This window comes from Octopus sinensis, unplaced genomic scaffold (assembly GCF_006345805.1).
Source record: "Octopus sinensis unplaced genomic scaffold, ASM634580v1 Contig12845, whole genome shotgun sequence".
Taxonomy (NCBI): domain Eukaryota; kingdom Metazoa; phylum Mollusca; class Cephalopoda; order Octopoda; family Octopodidae; genus Octopus; species Octopus sinensis.
In genome coordinates this window covers 11,475-32,198 of record NW_021832783.1, presented here as the reverse complement: position 1 = coordinate 32,198, position 20,724 = coordinate 11,475, and the positions used below count along the sequence as shown (strand labels likewise).

Sequence of the window (20,724 nt, the reverse complement as noted above, 5' to 3'; positions counted from 1 at the left end):
TACGGTGAAAAGAGCCTATAGTCTTCAGTTCAGTCTCCGAGATCCCCCATGTTGACGAGTTGTATAGTAGAACAGTCTTTACGAATGCATTATAAAGCTTTGATCTGAGGGCCATTTTTTACGTATTCTGCTCAGAGCCGTGGTAGCATCTTTCTGCGAGAAATGTCTTCACTATCTCCAAGTAGGGAGCCGAGTTTGGGGCGACCTATAATCTTTGCGGGATCTCGTCCGCAACAGAGAAGCATGGACGAGGATGGTCCAGAAGATTGTTTCGCTTGTGACACGTGTGGGATTATAACTTTGTTTATGTTCCTACGGAATGTGTTATAATAATAGGCATGAATTCATCTTATTTTAAAAGAATAAATAAAAAATGAGAGTACACAAAAATATGATTTTGAAATAAGGAATGAGGTATAATTGAATAATAACAGTTTAGGTTCTATTCGAGTCAATGCGATTTAACATTTTATCAAATAGTACATTTACAAACACATGTTTATCTGAATATAATGAGAAATTATGTAAAGACAATGCATCTGATTCAAATCCGGGTCACGTAAATTATTTTGTTTCAAATGGAAAAAAAATTATTGGAGGGAATCTGGAATTTTAACTCAACGATGTACCAGAAAGATCACCAATATCACGCGTCTTATTTAATTTATTATATTTATTAAATATCTGTCTAAATAAAATATAAATTCTGAATTCAATATTATTACAAAATTTTTGTATTAGCCAAACAAACTGAAATTAAATTAGTAAATTCTCTTAAAAACTGATCAGTAAACATAAAAAAGACATACCTCGTAGAATAAGCAAAGTTGCTTCCAGTTTTTTGTTTTCCCGCCACATTTGATTTAGGTTTACCATCATTTAAGCTAGCCATGATAATTGGCTTATCCAAAGAGATATTTAATTTTTTATTTAAACTGCCCTAAAATTATATATGATAAATTAAAACTTCATTAAGTGAAATTCCAATACTTCCTGCCAATGATTCCTAAAAAATCAAATCCCTGCCCAAACCCTTTTACTTCCCTTCAAAAATTCTGTCGACTGATTCAGAATCTTGTCGATTATGGACTGGTCGTCTCCCTTCATGCTAATCATTTCACTCGATTCTGTTTCTTTTTGACGTTTCGATAATAATTCGACCTCCTTTTCTTTATTTTTCACAATATTTTGTAGATCTTGCACTTGATTATTCAAATTATCAACATTTTTCTACAAAAAATCAACAAAACTAGATGCCTTATGTTGATTAGTCGCATTTTCAATATCAAATCTCAATTTCTACAACAAGCTAACTTAAAAACAAACCTCGTTGTCCCCTTCCAACTTAGATATAACATCCAAATACTTGATTACAGCACTGCTCTCGTCCTTTAGCCACATTGCTTGGAAGGGCGGTTTTGAAGCTGACCAATTATTTTCTAACATAAGATAAACAAAAAAAACTACCCAAATTTTGATCAAATGTCAAATCCGTGTTTATTTCTTCTGGAATTTCTTTATTTCCACGGAATCGGCTAAGTTCAATTTCCTGTCTGACTTTAACCAGTTCGTCCTTGAGGAGATCCTTTGAGGTGGTCAACTTGTCGGATTCGTCATTCAAAAGTCCTGACATTTGGCATAAATTCTAAAACATTTTTATAGCGTTTTGTACATATATTTCCTCGTTTTTTGTGTTGAGTTCATTTTTTAAGCTAATCAACTCTAATTTCATTGTTTTGTGGGAAGATATGAGTCCATCCAGTTGACTGCTAAAGTTATCGCAAGCTTAATAAAATAAATTTTTATTTTTACTGGTTTGAAGGCGACACTTTTCTTCCTCCAACATGTAATTAGAGGCTTTGAGGGTGTCAAACTCCTTTAAATAAAAATAACTAAAATTACTTTCATTTTCTTGTTTTTCTCTTCCAATTCTGATTCCAAATTTTTGATCTCATAATTTTTAGATTCCAAAGACATTTTTAGGTTATCAGAATCTTTCATGAGTACTTTCAAGTATTTTTGCAAATCCTTAAATAATAAAAATAAAAACTTCTACTTCATTTTGATTACTTTTACGATTTAATTTTTCCGATTCCAGTACTTTGAGTTTTGTCTCGGCTTTTAGTTTTTCGCCCATACGAGATATTTCATTTTCCAAAGCCTTTAAAACTATTATTAAATAAAAAACGATTATTTTTGCTTCTTTTTCTTTCAAAATAATCTCATATTTGCCACATTTTAATTCTTGTGAATCAACCTCTCCCTTCAATATTTTCAATTCGTTTTTAGCCAAGTTCAGCTCATTTGAGACGTTCTAACATCTCAACCTCACAAAAAACTCACCAAATAGTCCTGATTGCGAATCGCTTCTTTACAGGGTGTTTCGTTTACAAAATTTGCTTGGAGAGATGGTTCGTTTTCAAAGTTGTATTTGTTTTCTCCTGCGCTTGTAAAATCTTTTCTGGTTATTTCAAATCGAGTTTGGCTGTTTTCGATTTCATTTTGAACTTTGATTATTTCTTCCTGAAGAAGGCTCCTTGATTTGGCAAGTTTTTCAGATTCGCTGTCTAAAAATCCTGACATTTGACATAAATCCTAAAATTCAGTTTCTATGCAAAAAATACATATATTTCTTCATTTTTGAACTTTAATTTGTTTTTTAAGTCAACTAACTCGTTCTTCATTTCCCTCTGAGACACGATTAGCCCGTCCAACTGTCCGTTAAATTCCTGGCAGTCTAAAATCCAATAAACCTACGAATACCCAAATTCAACTCCTCTTTATTTGTTCTCATATCAGAATTTTCCAATTTTTGTAATTCCTTAAAAAATAGTAAAAATGAAGTACTTCAAGTTTTTCAGTTTTGTTGTTGAGTTCTTGTTTCAAGTTCATTACTTCACAACTAAGAGATTCGTTTAGAATTTTGACGTTGTTGTAATCTGTCATGATTGCGTCAATATGATACTTTAGTTTCTAATAAAATAAGCTTTGTTATTTTACTTGATTTTCATCTTTTTCTATTTCCAATTTTTCTGTGATTTCTTTTGCGCTGGAAAAAGCGGTTTGCAATTCCTAAATTTGATTCAATTTGTCTACTCTAATCTGGGAGTCCTTTTCATTCGCAATCTCCTCGTTCTCAAATTTGTTTCTTTTTATCAATTCGTTTAATTCTCTTTTAAGGATTGAACATTGTTCAAGAATATTCTTAATAATCACACAAGTATAATTTTACTTGATTTTCTTGTTCTTTTTCGTTAATTTTGTCATTATATATATCATTATTTTTTTGAATACAATCCTTCAGATTCTAAAAATATTAGTTTTTATTTTACATTAATCTCCTGTTCATAAAAAAGCATATTTTCCTTCAAATCTGTCATTCTTGCCTGCCAATTAGACTCTGAGATTTCAGTTTGAGCATTCAAATCAGAAATCATATACAAAGCGTCGGCATAGTCGTCTTTCAAATTCTACCAATTATATATCTAGACATACTTGGAGTTCCATTTGAGTTAAGTAAAGTCGATTAGACAGGTCATCTACCAATTCTTGATGTTCTTCAGAAGAAATAATTTCTTGGTTGTTGGCTTGAAGAATGATTTCTTCATTGATTTCATTTTCAACGTTGAAATAGTCTTTTTCTGGTTTATTTGCGGTTTGTATTTCTTCAGTCATAACTTGGTCCGAAAAATTGTCGAAATTCTATTTTTTAATACAACAATATTACATTTTGTATTTCTGTTTGTCTTTCGGGATATTTTGATAATTTTTTTTCCAATTCTCGAATTTGTGTTTTTAAAGCGTCATTGACCATATCCTTGCCCCGGATGACCGCCTCGAGTCGGACAGTCTCGTCGTCCGTAGATTCTGAATCAAATGTCACTTTTTTAGCCTTTCTGATTCCAGAATTCTGAAAATCATAACATTTGACGATTCAAACTTCTGGTTTCAAGTTTTCGAAAGTCTCTCCTATATTTTCAGGACCAAGTTCACCCAAACTGTCCAACTCACATTCAATAACAATTCCAGGAACACCTTCTGCAGTGCACTAAAGATTTTAAGAGCTATGTAAAATACAGGTTCGGACTGATAGGACATCTCATGTTCAGGTTGTTCAAATTTCTCGAAATCTCTAAAATCGATTTTTTAAGTCCATGTTTAAACTTGATTGGAAAATCGATTTCTTCTATTTTTTGATTTTCCAAGTTCTCATCCTCAGATAAACTCGTGTCTAAATAAAGTTGTTTTATAATCAATCAAACGGTTATCAATGTTTATTTTTACGTCCGAATCAGATTTTTGTTGTCTAACCAAGTTTTCGGAGGTCTCCAGACGATTGTCGTCTGCAGTTGCAAACAGTGGAGAGAGCGTAGTGTAAAGAGCAATTTTTGAGTCCTGCAAGTTCTCGAGAGCGTTGGAATAGTTTTTAGATGTGGAATACATAAATTCGTAATCGTGGATATATTTCTGATTTAAAGCTTCTAATTCTTTGATTTTTTGTTCGTTTTTAGCAATCTATCATGTTTGTTGATTAAAAAACAGTCTCAACTTGTATGCGAAGTGAATTTATTTCTCGGTCCTTGTTTTCGAGTTGTGATTTCATGTTTGTTTGTTCTTGAAGTAAAATTGTGTTTTCTTCCTGTAGAAAGGCAACCGTATCTTCATTTCCAATTGTAAAATTCTTGTATTTTTTTATTAAAATACTTTTTGTAGACTCAAAAATTTTTCTCGTTGGTCTCTAAACGCGAAATCTCTTTGGGACAATTCTTGTTTTGTTTTTTCTAGTGATTCTTCCAGCATATTCAAACAAGTACATTTCAGTTCTAATTCATTAAGTTCTTGCCTAAAATAAACACTGATTTAATTTTTACTGTTTTCTAGAACTTTCCTCAGATAATTTTGAAAGTTCTTGCATCCACGTGTCTCGTTCTGCTGCATGAGATTTGCACAATTTTGAATATTCTTCGATAAGACTGTCGAGATGAAGGTTCGTTTTGTTTTGAGGATTTTCATTTTTGGTTTCCATTTTGGTTATTAATTATTTCTAAAGTACAATGGGAGCCCCAGTAAATTCAAATATTTGTGGTTTAAGAGAAACAATAATTATATCAAAATAATTGATTTCTGTTCATCATTTTCAAAGGGTGAAAAATGATGCTCAAAATATATGCCATTTAAAATTGGAATAACTAATTACTTTATTAACGATGTCGATAGTAACAATAGTACAAAATATAATATTATAACATATTTGGTTTGCCATTATATTTACAGTTATTTAAATAGATTATGATATAACTAAATTTAAATAATTTCTGTTTTAACATTTCTAATAATAATTTAAAGTAAAATTATAATTTATAATTTATTTTCTTCAGAAAGTAATAATTTAAGTCTTTTTCGGATGATATTTTTACCTTTTTTACTAGATCCCTCTGAAATTGGGTTCGCCGGTCTCCCGTTCTTTCTGTGTGCTTACCGCCAACCCAAAGTTGTTCTCGGAATCCCCAACTCTTGAAGTTTTTTTCTATACTTTGCCTTTCGATCAAATTCTAAAATCACCTAAGATTATCGTGGCTAACTCTATGTCTCATTTGATTATTTTCTGAATGAGAAACTGATTGGTGCGTTTGTCCCTGTTTTCTAATGGATAGTCTGGAATTTTCAATTTAGCCCAATATAATCATATCAATGTTGTTTACGCTTCTCTCTTTATATTCTATCTCCCACTTTGCCTACTCACACTCAACTGCCTTTTATCTAAATAAGATAGTGAGATATATTCACTTTGTTTGTGTTTGCCAAGAAATCAAATATCCTTGATTGACTACCTACACTCGGAAAGAAAAAGACGTCATGACTGTTCCTGAGGATCAGTGGTGATTCTGTGGGAACTATTAGCTATCCTTCACTTCTCGAATTATACAATAAACATAAAATGCGCTCGCAGATCGAGCTTGGCCGCTTACTTCCTGACGTTGTTATTTTGATTATGAATTTATCAATTGTGGAATAAAACCGAAAAAAACATAAGAGTATTTTAAATAGACATGACCATGTTGTATTTGTTCTATCCGATATGATTATTATTATTTTAGCACATTCCGTAGTGACAAACAGAAAAGAGTTATATTCCTACACGTGCCACACACGAAACGACCTTCTGTACCAACGTTGTATTTTTAGTCATGAATTCTCAAATATTCTTTCTGTTATTCAAATTGTTATTTCTTTGTCTAATAAAGAAGTTTAAAAGATGATTTTTATGCATGAAGTATACAATCTCATCACCTGTAATTGACTTTTTTGCCTATACCGGTTGTCGACGTTTTTTTAAAAATTTATTGTTTGTTATTGCTATATGTTTTTTTGATAATATTGTAATATTTGTTTTGAATGGATCGCTGGTTTTTACTTATTAATGTGGCAAACCTATGTATTCAAAATTAAATATATTCTTGTGGATCTTCACTTATGTTTAAAATGACAAATAAGACGTTCATATTATTTATGGCTCAAAATAAATTCTAATTTATCTCTAAGCCAACAGTCTGGTGGAATCCACCCATGGCCGTCATAATTTTAAAATTTAAAATATTTTCATGTTTCAATATTCTTAATAATTTTAAATTATTATTTTTAACAAAATATATATTAAATAAATAATTTAAAAATAATGTTCTTGTGTACCATCAAATGAGGAACCTATTGATGCTCTTTATAGTACTTATTTCTTTAATATTATACAAACTATGGACCAATATCCCCTACAAACGTCGAATTCGTAAAAAACTAGCCATGGTTTCTGACAGAGACATCCAAATCCTTCCAGGCCAGTCTGCATGCAGCGAATTCCTCGAAGGAATATTAATCTGGGATACAAAATCCCAACTTTTTTCAATCAACTTTAAAAATTCCCCACAAAAACTATGTTCAAAAATCCTCCACAGAAACCGTGGAATGGAACTTTCCGACCTGATCACCTTCCACGGAAAACTCCTGGCCATCGACGACAAACAGGAATTATCTACCAAATCTTCCCCGAAAATAGCACTGTGGCTGTCTGGGTCAAACTGACTGACGGAGACGGGTCTTCCCCTGCCCGTAAGTCCCCTATGGCTTATCCACAGCCTTCAAGGGGGAGTGGTCCACCGTCAAAAACGGGCTCCTCTACGTCGGTGGGTACGGAAAGGTCTTCACTGACTCGACAGGGACAGTTTTAAATTCGTTCCCAATGTGGATTAAAATTGTTAATAAAAATGGACAAGTGCACCACGTCGATTGGCGGGAAAAATATTTGGCTTTGAGTTCGCGCCTTTTGATTGAACATCCTGGGTTTGTGATTCACGAGGCAGTTGTGTGGAGTAAAGTGCACAATCACTGGTTTTTTCTGCCACGTGCTGTGAGTATGGAGGGGTATTCGCAGGGGGGAGAAGCATCGAATGGCGGGAATTATTTGTTGATTGCGGATGAGGACTTTGAGAGGGTTGATGTGGTGATTGTGGGGGATTTGTGTCGCACGAGGGGCTTCTCTGCTTTCCGTTTTCTGCCGGATTCTGAGGACAGGGTTATTATGGCTGTCAAGACTGAGGAAATGGCGGGAGTTTTGGCTTCGTATTTTCTTATTTTTGACTTGGTGGGAAATATTTTGCACCAAGAGACTAAATTTGCTGATTCGAAGTATGAGGGATTGGAATTTATAAATTAATCCTTTTATTTTACTTATTCATTTTTTAATAAACAAATAATTGTTTGGTTAGGCTCGTCAGGGGCAGGTTTAGACATGTTCGAATATTTATTATATAAAAATAACATGAAAATTATCAAAATAGTTCAGTGAGATTTCTGATCTTGTTTGTTGTGAATAATTTTACTTATGTCAGGCTCTATGTTCGACAAAACTACTCGCATATCATTTTAGAAAAGTCAGACGGGACACTTCACAGTGATAGTAGTTGGGAATGCAAGTATTAATTCCAATGCAGTTTTACTAAAAATGGGGAATTCTTTCGCCATCTGACACCTAAAAATAAGAAAAATTAGCCGCCGGTTTAATTAACTTTTCCCCAAAATTATGTGCAGCTTTTTTGCAATCATTATTGAGACTAATTGACAAATTAGAATTAAAGATGCTTCTAATCTCGATTTATCTTGGATTAAACCATTAAAGCTTTGGATGTGAATTTCGTTATTTTAATTTAAAATATTAATCTGAGCAACAATTTTCTAAGCATACAGACTCTTTGTGGTGCATAAGTAGAGAAAGAATTGTTTCCCAAATTATATGACAAATTGGCCTTTATTTCATTATTTGAGCCAATTAATTTAGTAAACGAAGATTCTTGAAACCATAAATAGAATCATAAACCACGCTAAAAAAATCAGCTTAATTTCAATGTTTTTGTTTATATTAACCACAAAATTACTTTTAACTTTAATAAATTTTTCAACATTCACTGGTGGTTCTAGAACATTCCAGTGACGTCATTAAACCTGGGTTCCCATTGGACTAAGTATTTTTATGGTTTTACTTATTCATTATTTAATAAACAAATAATTGTTTGGTTAACCACTTATGAAAAGTTCTAGAACATTCTAGTGACGTCATTCAGCTTGGGTTGTCAATAAGTGTCTTGTATGACTTTAAAAGCGTTCTTCTCTCATGACTACGCTCTTTCTTAAGTCTTTTAAATTCAATTTTTTCAAAATATTCGATATTTTTGAGACTTTGAGGGCCATTTTTTAAATTATCCAACTTTTCAGCCAACAAATATTTGGCCTGTTTTAAATTCAAAGAAGCACTTCTCGATATTTGACACTATAAACGAGTTTTTTGGTATAAATATAACCTTGGTTGTGATTCCGGTGTCCTTGTGCTTTATAAAACAGCAGGTGTTCCGTCGGTTTACGTTCTGTCCTCCAGGACCAGAACTTTTATTTTTTTAATTTCAATTTCATTATCTTTGATAATGGATATTTAATTTTTGATTTTTGTGCTATTTTATTGAGGGAAATTATAAAATTGTTAGATAATAAATGCCGTGCACACAACATAACAAATTTAAATATTTTATTACATTTTCAAAATTTAAATTTTCAAGTTCTTGTGGTGCATGGCTGGTTCCAAATATGAATATGTTAAAAAATTCGAAGAAGATCCCAAATGTCTATACAACACCTACATAGTAGCCCGAATAGACGGCAAGTCCTTCCACAGGTCCTCAAAAACATATAAAAAACAGATTTTCCGAAGACCACAACTTCCAGAAGCCCAACGACCCACGTGCCCTCGCCCTATTGTCACGTGCCTCAGCCTCCCTCTTCGACCTCTTCAAAGATATTGTCCTTGCCTATGGAGAGCGAGCGACGAATTCAGTTTCTCTTCAACCGAAATTGCCAGCTTTTCCAGCGAAGAAAATGGTTTTTTTATTATATATTTATTTATTTAAAAAATAGTAAAATAATATAATAAAATAGTAAAATTATTTCTACTCTCGTGAGTGCACTCAGTTCGGCCTACGTCTTCCACTGGCCTGAATATTTCGGGGTGGCGACCCTCCTTCGTCCCCCCGTCTTCGACTGTCGCCTGATCTGCCTGCCCACGTGTGCCAATGTGCGGGACTACTTCTCCTGGAGGCAGGCCGACTGTTGTGTTATATACTGACTGTTAGGCCACATTAATAATTTATATAACACTGCCTTCTGGGCCTTGGTTCAACAAGGCGGGAAAAGTAGAAGGGAGAGTGAAGAGGTCCTTCGAGTGGGGGGACATTTTTAAGTTGTAGGGGACATTGGCCAGGGATAAGAATGAGATTTTGTTCACGGATTTTGGGATTAACTACAACGATGTGCCACTCTGTATAGGAAGGGGACTGTCTTGGTTAAAGATGGGGATAATATTGTGGAACTTAATTGTGATATAATTAAAGATGATTTTTGGATTAAATATTCTTTAATTTAAATATACTTTTTAATTATAATAAATTGTATAAATAATTTGTTTCTTGTTGGTACGTTCTCATTGTCTCACATGAGATCAAATCTTGGCACAATTGGTAGTCCTAATGCTGACATATCCTCAGAGGTACCTCGGAACTTTAAGCTTTTGGACGAACTTGAACTTTCTGAAAAAGGTTTTGGAGACGGGACAATTAGTTGGGGACTTTGTGACAGTTCTGACACGACCCTGACCCACTGGAATGGGATCATCATGGGCCCTTTCAAGGTTTTTCCTACTTATTGGACTCCCAAGTCTGCCTACGAGGACAACACGTACTCCCTGGCCATCGAATGTGGGTCTAAATACCCTCAGAAACCGCCTCTGGTCAAATTCCGTACAAAAATCAATTTGAAATGTGTAAGGATGGAGACGGGGGAAGTTAGAACTGATTATATTAGTCAGGTTATTACTAGTGAGGTCCCCACCTTGAGGAATTGGAACAGAAAGTGTGGGATTAAGGACGTCCTTCTCGACATAAGGAATTTGATGGCTCACTCAAAAATTAAGAAAAATCAGCAACCTCCACCAGAATTATATTAATTCTTTTTTATTCATTTATAACATTTTTCACTTTTTTTAGTATGTGGCAATGGCCTAACACCTATTATTATACAGTCTAAACTCTTTTTGGGGCAATTGTTGCCCAAAAAACAGGGGTTTCCCCAGATAGAGGGGTTTTCAATATTAACGAAAAAAACTAACGTTTGTTATTTTACAATCAAAGATGTTTATCTTATTTCATTTTAACAATTTGTTTTTACTTCTTGTCGGGAAATGATCCGTTATTTTCGCTCCGAATTTGTACTTTTTGAATTATCGATCCATTGTCAACTTCTTAAAATTATTAAAATTCATTTAATATCTCTGGAGGAATGCTGAAAAAATGCCATCTTCCATTGCATTAATGAAAAAATTAGTTCCTTGATAGATTGACATTTTATAACTCCGTCATATAATGCGTTTTCATTTTTTTTTTGATCCCAAAAATTGTTTATATCCTGAGGAGCTCACCTTGTTTTTATGCAACCCAAATGCTGGATCTTATGATTCCTTGGTTCGGAGGTCTGCGGAGAAAATTCTCAATGTGCATTTCGACGATATTGCCTGGTGTCAAGCTAAACTTCCTGTGAGTCACGGGGGTCTGGGCCTCCGTTCTAGTACGGATTTGGCTCTTCCTGCCTTCTTTCTTCGGCTTCTGGATCATATCTTCTTGTCCAAAAGATTCTGGAAAGAAAACTACTGAATCATCGTTGGACTCTGATATTGATTCAGCCCTCGCTTTTTGGAAAGGCAATTTCTCTGAGGTCCCTTCCGATGTCTCTTCTCAGCGAGACTGGGACAAAATTCTCTGCCGCTCGTTCTCTGACTCCTACTGATGGAAACCACTCCTCGACCAACACAGACTGGCTTGTTTCCGATCTGCCTGTCAGCCAACTCAGGCTCCTGGCTGAATGTTCTCCTTCTCCGCTTTTGGATACTGTCCTCGATAGGGATTCACTCCGTCTGGGTATCTGTAATCGCCTTGGACTCCCTGTTGCAGACCTCATCCATGTCGTTGTGGGGATAAAGTTGACGCATTTGGGCTACATCCTCTGTCTTGTCGAATGAGCGCCGGCCGATTTCCTCGGCACACCGAAATCAACAGTCTAATTCAGAAAGCTCTGGAAAGAGCTGGTTTCCCTTGTATTCTGGAACCGACGGGCCCTGGTTTGATGATGCAAACGTCCGGACGGCTGTACGCTGTTCGCTTTTGAATCCGGGAAACAGCTCGTTTGGGACGTCACCTGTTAGACTCCTTCGCCAAGGGTGCTTAAATGCTACGGCTTGTCGTCCCGGCTCGTCGGCCGAGAAGGCAGAATTTGCAAAACTATCGAAATATGTTGATTTACTCGATCGATTTTGCTTTTGGGCAATTCTGTCGAAACCTCCTGTGTTTTTGGGGCCAAGACGCTTGCCCATCTCAAGAAACTTGGCCGCTTGTGCACCCACCGCTCCAGAGATCCGAGGGAATTTATATTCCTCATTCAGAGGATCTCGCTGGCTGTTTTACGCGGGAATTGTCTTTCAATCTTGCGAGCCAGTTCATAATAGTTTTTTGTTGTTTCGTTAAGAAATAAATTGTTCAAGTTAAAAAAAAAAAAAAAAATAAGAATTTAAATCAAGAAAATTTGGTGTGTATCTTCTGCTTGTTTTCAACAAATTTAGATACAGCATTAATTTATACGTCAATTTCGTAGGTTATCAATAAAAAAAAGTACTGAGATTTTAAACATTTTAACTAAATGAGTTCAAAATTTCGAAAATTATTTCTGAGCTGATAACGATATGTTTGAAGTTTTACAAAAAATCAAATCAACAAATAATATTCCTTGTGTTCCTTAATATCTTCAAAGTTTTATGCTACTATAAAATCAGAAATGAAATCAGTGTACGATTTAACAAAAACTGGATTAAGCATGGATTGCTGAATCAAAAAAGTTCAGATGATTGTTGAAGGAGAGAAACGAGTTAGTACAAACTTGCGGGAAATGCTATGTCCAAAACATTGAGGATGTTGGCAGTAGTACTATCGCTGAAATTAAACTCTGCTTTAAAGGAGATCCAAATGGCATTCGAAATTGTCTAAGCTCAAGGTTTATCAGGACTTTTCCGTTTTTACATTTTTCGACGGGTTCTTCGGACAGGATTAGGAAAACAATTTCTTCCGATGCTGTTTCAGTAAAAACCAACATTTTTAGAGGTCTCTCTTTGGATTCCATTCGTTTTGTTGTAGATTAGTTTAATAATTGGAGTGTTTGTTTCTTTGACTATTCAGGAGGTTTTTAGAAAAAAGTTAAGATTTAAATCAATAATTGTGCAAAAGAAAATAAATTGACTGTTTTTAGAAAAATGGCAATTGAAATTCTTTGTAGGAATCATGATGATTCACTTTGCTCACATTTACGCGAAGAAAATCCTACTTCTGAGGTCATAGATAAAATTTCCTGCATCTCCAAAGACTTCAACTAAGACGGGAGCAAAAAATGATGATATGAGAGAGTTTGATATTTGTCGATTTTCACACGCTCCCTGCGTGCGCAAGGAATACGGCCGAAGAGATAATTTTCAACACAAAAAACTTGCCTTTGTAGATCGCATCCCACACAAGTGACATACCTTTTTAGAATAGGAAGATTGTCTTTTGTCATCACCTCAATGATAACTATAAACTATTCTTCATTATTTATTATTACTGGAGAATTCGTACTTATGAAGTTTAAATCAAATGAATTTTCTCTTCAATACGAAGAAAAAAAATTGACTGAGAACCTAATCATTTAAGAGTTTCAGTAATTTGTCTTTAAGAAACTAAGCTCAACAAGGATTTCGATGAGATTATCTTAGTTTAATATTTTATTATTGGGTTAAAAATACTCAATTTAACTATCATTAATGATGTTTCTTAATATAAGACAAAACTCCGAGGACCGATCACACGTCTCGACACCTCTCCTAATATTATTGTAGTAAGAAAGCCGACTCCTCTGGCAGGTCAACTGACACTTGAATTACTCTTTCCTAACGATAAGATTTTTCTTCTTTCCGCAATTTGTTGTTGTCAACCTTAATGCAATGCATGTGATAGCGATCATGCTCGCAACGTTTCTTGACTGTACTAATTGGATGTATCCATTAGTCCAGATATTTATAATTAATTTTTTATGTAGGACTATAACTTGGTTCACTATTCTATCCTATGTAAATACGACAAGGACTATTGTGACTTTTGCCTTGTGATTGTGCCAAATTGTCCAGAAAGTAGATTATACTTGTAAAATTTATCTACTTCGATTTGCTTTAAATTGTTTTTAAATGTAAACACGACTTCAAATATTGTTATCTATTTTTATATTTTATGAAACACAATTGCTTGTTTTCAAGGCGATGTCTACTTTCGTGTCAACAGGACTATTTGCCATGATCACTAACCTACCTAAATAATACATATAAATCTCATGTCTTTTTAACTGAGGAATTTCCAGTCCTGATTGATGCGATTCTTAAATAAGAAGACGACCACATTAGTTCACTGCTTTATTAACATGACTATTTCTAAGAAATTCATTAGGTAGGTCATTAATTAGTTAAAGCAATTAAAATTCACTTTAATTGCATCAACATACAAGGCATGCATGATGGAAATGATGGCATCATATCGAACTAATTGAATGTCTATTTTTTAATAACTACTGATATAATATAAAATTCAGGTATAAAAAATTATCCTAATATAAAGTGTTATCCGGCATCAGTAAGTAAAAGTCATCCTTATATCAGAATCATGACTGACTTAAGAATCATCATCTGCCATAAAAATCAATTTAACAATAGACGTTAATTGTATATAACTTTAGCTAGACTATTTATTTAGATTCTCAGTCCCGATTATTGGAAATCTCTTTCCTTCTCTTAAATAACAAGCGAGATAACTTTACTAACGTTATTCCTGAATGCATTTAAACAGCGCGTTGAATGTATCATCTTAGATTTAATGGTGTCCATTAGTCTTTTCTTCTGGCACTCCTTAATAAGTTTTACATCCAATTTTGATTGGTCTTCCAGATTGTACTTGAGAGCGAGAAATCTTGCAATCGTGGTCATATGTGTTTTCTTTTCTCTCAAGACCCGCCAGATTCCTGCTCTTCTGAGGCACAACGAGGCTTTTCTTTCAAGGTCGGAGAGAAATTGGAGCAGGATGCATTCGCTCTTATTGGAAATTGAGATTAAGCCTCTTCCAAAACCATTTCTGCCGAATATAATCTTTCTTTATTAGCGGGCTTCAGATGGATTCGTAAAGTAGTTAGAATGCGACGAATTACCAGATCAATGGCATCAAACTCACTCGGTTCAATGTCGATCAATCCAATATAGTAGTTGTAGAGAAGAGTGCATATTCGTTTATCGCTTTAAAGAGGTTTACTGCACTTAACTTTGTTTTTTGCAAGACTCTCGATTCTCTCTTTCACGTTTCGAGCAATTGTTTTCATTACCTCGATTTCTTGACATCACTTCCTCTATCCTCCAAGACTCCCAGGTATCGATACCCAGCACACCATCCAGACATTTGTATCTTTCACATAGTCCAGGTTAGTCGCAGACTTTTCCGAGTTCCCTTGAGGCCAACGGCATCAAAATATTCATCGACATCTTCCATCATTTTTAGAACGGTGTCTTCTTTCTCAGCAATTATTTTCAGGTCGTCAATAAACAACAAATGGTTTGTTGAATATGAAACCGTGAACGGGTCATTTTGACCTATACGCACCTTCGGGAACTTCATATTCAAGCTCCTACTTAACGGATCCATTACCAGAGTGAAGAGTTGTGGAGAGAGTGAGTCTCCTTGTAAGATTCCTCTTTCCAATTTTACAGTTCCAATTCTCTTATTGTTAAGTGTCAAAATGACATTCCAATTTTTGATTAAAGTTTTCACAAAATTTGTGATCCAATTCGGAATTCCAGACTGATCAAGCACTTGACATAAGAATTCATGATTGACAGAATCAAATGCCTTTCTGACATCGATCCACGTTGCAAATAAGTTATTTCCATACTCACTATTGACACACTGGTTTATTAGTGCTTGTTCCTTTGCGCCTTGGCATTGCCTTCTAGCTCCCAGCTGATTATCCGAGATAAGGTTAAACGCTTCGATATAGTCTGTAAGCTTTGTATTCACACTTTAGTGACAAGTTTGTACAATATAGGCATGCAGGTAATCGGCCTTAAGTCATTTGGGGAATGGCACTTTTCATTTTTTGGAATGAGGTATGTTACTCCTGTGTAAAACCACTCAGCAGGGGAATAGCCTCCGTTCACACATTTTAAGGATCTCATCGCACAAATGGCCATGAAGAGCTTCGAACTTTTTGATAAAAAATCCATAAACTCCGTCACACACCCGCGGCTTTCCAATTGGGTACACACTGGATAACATTCTTGATAAAATCAGTTTTCACGTCACTTGGAAGCTGTTCAGCTCCAGTAATATGCTTACCAACAATAGCTTTAGGAGCACGGTTCTCCTCTTTCTTCCATACGCCCTTCCAGAAAGATAGACACTTATCTTCTGGACTTGACAATCAGAATCTTTGTTTTCACATTCAGTCTTCGATAGAATCTTCTCCTGTTTAGTTCAAAACAGAAATTATCTTGTCTAAACGACTTTCTGGAGCGATAGGTTGAGATTTTTTTCTCCATAATTTTGACTCTATCTTCAATAAGACTAGATACGCGTGCCAGCTCTCCCTTCTCTGGATTTTTTGTATCCAAACGAGCATAAAATGTTCAGTGTCTTCTCTTTTTCGTCTTTAGATTGCTGGCCATTAAACTTATTAACGAAAGTTAGATTTTCTCTAAGTTTGGAAATCTTTCTTTCCGTATCCTCAAGCCATGTGCTTTTTGTTAGGGGTTGCCTCGTAATGTTTTCATATGAGCATTGCCCGGCATAAATTATATCCGTGATTTCATTTATGCTTGCAGGCGGAGAAGATAATATAGTTCGAAATCACTGCATTAATTGCGACAAGAACATCAGTCTTTAGCAATTTATACGGAATCTTCTTTGTGGGCATTCTCGCATTTCGTGGGATTGACTTAAGTTCCTGAATTTGGAGATTAAACTCTTCCTTGCATTTACCATAAATGGAGATTTCTGTCTTTGGCAATAAGTAATCTGAGGTATCCACATTATTTCGACTGCCACAGCCATTAGAGCAGGGCTTTACATTCAGAAGTTTTTCACATCAGAGACACTCTTTTGAGTGAGAAAGCGGACGTTGAAACATTCGGCAATAAGTCTCCATCCTCCACGAGGAATTCTGCCAAATCGTCTCTTCGCGCTGACTCCACAACACCAGAAATCCATTTGACTTTGTCGTTAGAGTGTTCCTCACCGATCACCGATTTAAGAGGGATTAGATGGGGTGAGACATGTTCGGTAGGAGAGTTTCCACAAATTTCATGGGGATCAGTAGCCCCGAAGACTTGCTTCTTACCAATAGTTGTTGGTTATCTCTAATATCTTTTGTAAGAGAGCCCCAGGATTTGCTTGCAGACTGGTGAAAACAGACATACACGACACCACAAAAATTATATTACTTCTAACTTAAATAGGAAACACAGAAACTAGGCAGTCATTTCTTAGATCCTAAACTGGAATGTATAAAAGATGCACCTCTCTAGCAACAGGAGAGGACTCCTATTCAGAAACTAGGGTAGTGTTGAGATCCTAACACCAGTGGTGTTGGCAAGCTTTGTGAGATATTAGCTAAAATGAACTTGTACAAAACAGAAGTACAAAATTCTAAACCTGTTTTTTTCAGAGATCAGCTACAACTAATTCTTTTTTCGCGAAGTCGATCAAAAATGTCGTCCCAAATCCTCTATAAGAGAGAAAGAACCACGTCAATTTTGGAGGAGATTCTAGAGGCCAAATTGAATATGTTTTGTCACATTCTCCGGATAGATATAGATACCTACGCACAAAACTCAGCGCCATGTAGGATCACTTTTCTTTGGACGCAATACATTTCAGAGGCTGCTCAAAGACAACATGTCGTCTGTCCTTCACGAGGACTTCAAAAAAATTGAGAAGCGCTTTAAGGATAACGAGGATCTTTACATGTTACGCGACCTGGCTCGAATATAACAAAACATAGAAAGGTGACTTCACATGCCTACTGACATCGCGTAGTGCTAATAAGAATATGAATTCAGCTCAAAAGAATTGAAAAAACTTATTTAGTGAGCATGATCTACATAAAATTTCAATATGTTTCAATTATAATTTTTTGAGAATTTATTAATGACCAAAGGACCAGGGTGAACTTGTTAATTATAATTCCCATGATCCTCGATGCACTTCGCAAGAGACGGAGATCCTTCGGAAAGGTTCGATCGACCTGTGAAAAAGATTTCCCTTGGGGTCAGATTTCTACAAGTTCTTTTTCGGTAGGGATTAGGTGCCCTCTGAGCGTTTCCATATCCAATTGAAGTTCCAACTAACATGGTAAACCACATTACGCCACGCTGAGATCCGGCAGGTAGAGATTCCCATTCACAGGACTCGTCGCCTCACGTTAATTCTACATAAACTGTCGTTTATTTCCTTTTCATACATTTAACAATGGTATGATAGATAAGCATTATATACTTTAAAATCAATAATTTCAATCTGACTGTGATAAACGGGTGTACCAATTTTATCAGAATATGAAGTTTCTTAATTTTTAAATGATTTCTATTAAGTTACTTGAACAAGCTGGCTTTTTTGACAACTCTCGGTCGCTGTGCTCAACGGAAATACGCACCCCGGGTTGTTAAGCTGACTCTTAGGCTCTCGATTATTCTCTTAGCTACTTACCTAGCTAGCATCTAATTTTGTTTTTGATTTTATGATTTATCCCAAAAAGAAATTATTTGAAATAATCTAATAGTCAATCATTATACAATTTTAATACAATTGATAATTAATTTTCCGACCATTATTCTAAGAGTTATTAATGATTTAATTGGCAATTTGTTAATCTACATTTTGTTAATGATAAAATAGATTAAATAAAAACCAATTTTTGTAATAAAACTACATTTGCTGACTCATAGACGTATTTTTTTCAAATGAACTAAATATCTGTAGAAATTTTTTTTCTTAAATAAAAATACATTAAATAGAAAAATGATAATGGTCAAATTCTTTTCATCATTAATTAATCATTTGTGGGTAATATTAAAAAAATTAAATATTAAATTATGGTTAGAAAAATCGAGATAATCAAATTAGAATTAAATTAGATTAAGTTGATATTTTTTGGAGAATGATCTGATAAATATCAATTCCTCGCAAAAACGTATCAACATTTAGATACTCATCATGGTCATGAGGAAGCACAGGAGTGTTATTCATCGGGGAAAAATTGAGAACTGGAATTCCAGTCTATGTATTGTTAGATTTAATAATGTACTCCACGAAGATATCTTGCATCAGTTCCTGCCGGAAAAATCATGACCTGTGTTTCCAGTTCACTAAAGTTTTTTATCAAAAATTTAAAATTAAAATATAATTTAACTCAATTATTGATTAAAACTCACAGTTCATCAATAGCAGAAAAAAACGATTTACAAAACGGGGAATCAAGGGACGAAGGTTGAATTTGTTCACTATCCTGTCAAATATTACAAAAATTCAAATAAAACATAAATTTTATTGATAAAAATCTCATTTTTTTCAGCTTCAGGAAAAACCTGATCACAAATTTCAGTAAAACTTGTGGTTGAAGGTAATCGTAAATCAAATGCTTCAAATAGCTTAAATAAGAAAAAAAACTGGCAGAAAGAGTGGCCGGGATAACGTTTGTCTGTACGCCGCCTTCAAGAACAGTTAAATTGACAGTTGTTACATCTCCCAGTTTCATCCCGGGATTTCTAAAATTAACAGTTTCATAACAACTCTTCAAGTTTTCGTCTTTCATTATTGCGGAAAGATTGTACTGCAGCGAGACAGTTTGCCTATAATTTAAAACGTAAAATTTATTACCATCTTCTCTCCTGCAGTGTTCTCCAAAAAAAGTGACCCATGGCCTGGGTTTCCATGACACGTCAATTTGAATGCTATAAATCATTCAAGTCAAAAAAATCAAACGCATTACAGTCCTTTCGCCATAAAAAACTGAAAACGTTGCATTTGGGGATGCAATTCCTACAACTCTTAGTGACATAATAAAACACCTTCATCAAGGGCAAAACCAATGTTGAGAGATTTAAAATACTCACTCTTCACAAACGTCGCCATTCCGGTCAGTCCACCGATTTCCTCATCTGATAACAATAAAATAAAAATTATAAACCTGGTACTACGCTGACGTATATAGTTCGGCGCGGAACATAACCTTCTTTGATGAGTTTTCTGATCGCTTCTAAATATCTGACGTCAGTAAATTAAAAAATACTGAATTGTGACACATTTCATATCCTAACCACATTTATAATATATTTAAACCTGACTTCCACGTGCATAGATGTTCCCATCATTGTCCATTTCTGCACCAAATGGATCAAATGTCCATTTCTCCTTAAAATATTTGAATTTACACATAAATACTCTGTACACTGGAACAACGTCCATGTGAGAATTCAGTAAAATTGATTCCGCTTCAGGGTCGTTCCCTTGCCACTTTATTACAAGAATCAGCTTTGTTGGATAAAATTCTAAAACGGTAAGCTGAAGCCCTATTCCAAGGGCTAAATCAGAGAGAAATTTAACTGCAGGACCTAAAAGTGCTTTTTATTTAATAGAATGTCACCATAATCAGGATCTGGTTGGACTGTTGGAAATCGCAGATATTCACGGAATGCGTCGACCATTTGATTAATAATTTATAACAAATTATGAACTTATATTATGATTAAAACAATTTAATATAAGTTAATTTATTTGTCAAAAAGTTAAAATAACAAACAAAACTCAAACAGATTTTAAGCTAATAAAGTAAAAAAGGTTTTATGCTGACTCATCATTGGAATTTTTGGGATTAGTTTATTAATTTTGTTTTTCATTGAAGTCCTTTGCTTTGTCATTTAACTCTAGTCTCACTATCTTGTAGGAGCTTGGTTTCCATTAAGGATCATGTAGCTTTTAACACAAAATAAAGCGTTCGGTTCCCACATGGAAAAGATCTTTATGCAAA

At 34.6% G+C, this 20,724-nt stretch overlaps 3 protein-coding genes across 3 annotated transcripts; 1 reads left to right on the top strand and 2 right to left on the bottom strand.

The window, feature by feature from the left end:
- Window positions 1-4,013: 4,013 nt before the first annotated feature.
- Window positions 4,014-4,822, bottom strand: LOC115229492. Its single transcript, XM_029799829.2, has 5 exons — window positions 4,550-4,822; window positions 4,263-4,515; window positions 4,165-4,231; window positions 4,088-4,132; window positions 4,014-4,035 (listed from the first exon to the last, which is right to left on the bottom strand). The coding sequence occupies exons 1-5, from the start codon at window positions 4,601-4,603 to the stop codon at window positions 4,014-4,016; spliced, it is 441 nt and encodes a 146-aa protein (XP_029655689.1). The 5' UTR covers window positions 4,604-4,822.
- Window positions 4,823-10,030: 5,208 nt separating this feature from the next.
- On the top strand, window positions 10,031-10,540 carry LOC115229490 (ubiquitin-conjugating enzyme variant MMS2-like). Its single transcript, XM_029799828.1, has one exon. The coding sequence runs from the start codon at window positions 10,031-10,033 to the stop codon at window positions 10,538-10,540; it is 510 nt and encodes a 169-aa protein (XP_029655688.1).
- A 4,573-nt stretch (window positions 10,541-15,113) lies between these two features.
- LOC115229489 lies at window positions 15,114-20,162 on the bottom strand. Its single transcript, XM_029799827.1, has 4 exons — window positions 20,037-20,162; window positions 19,130-19,203; window positions 17,038-17,097; window positions 15,114-15,720 (listed from the first exon to the last, which is right to left on the bottom strand). Exons 1-4 carry the CDS (start codon window positions 20,160-20,162, stop codon window positions 15,114-15,116), a joined length of 867 nt encoding a protein of 288 aa, XP_029655687.1.
- Between the last annotated feature and the right edge of the window lie 562 nt (window positions 20,163-20,724).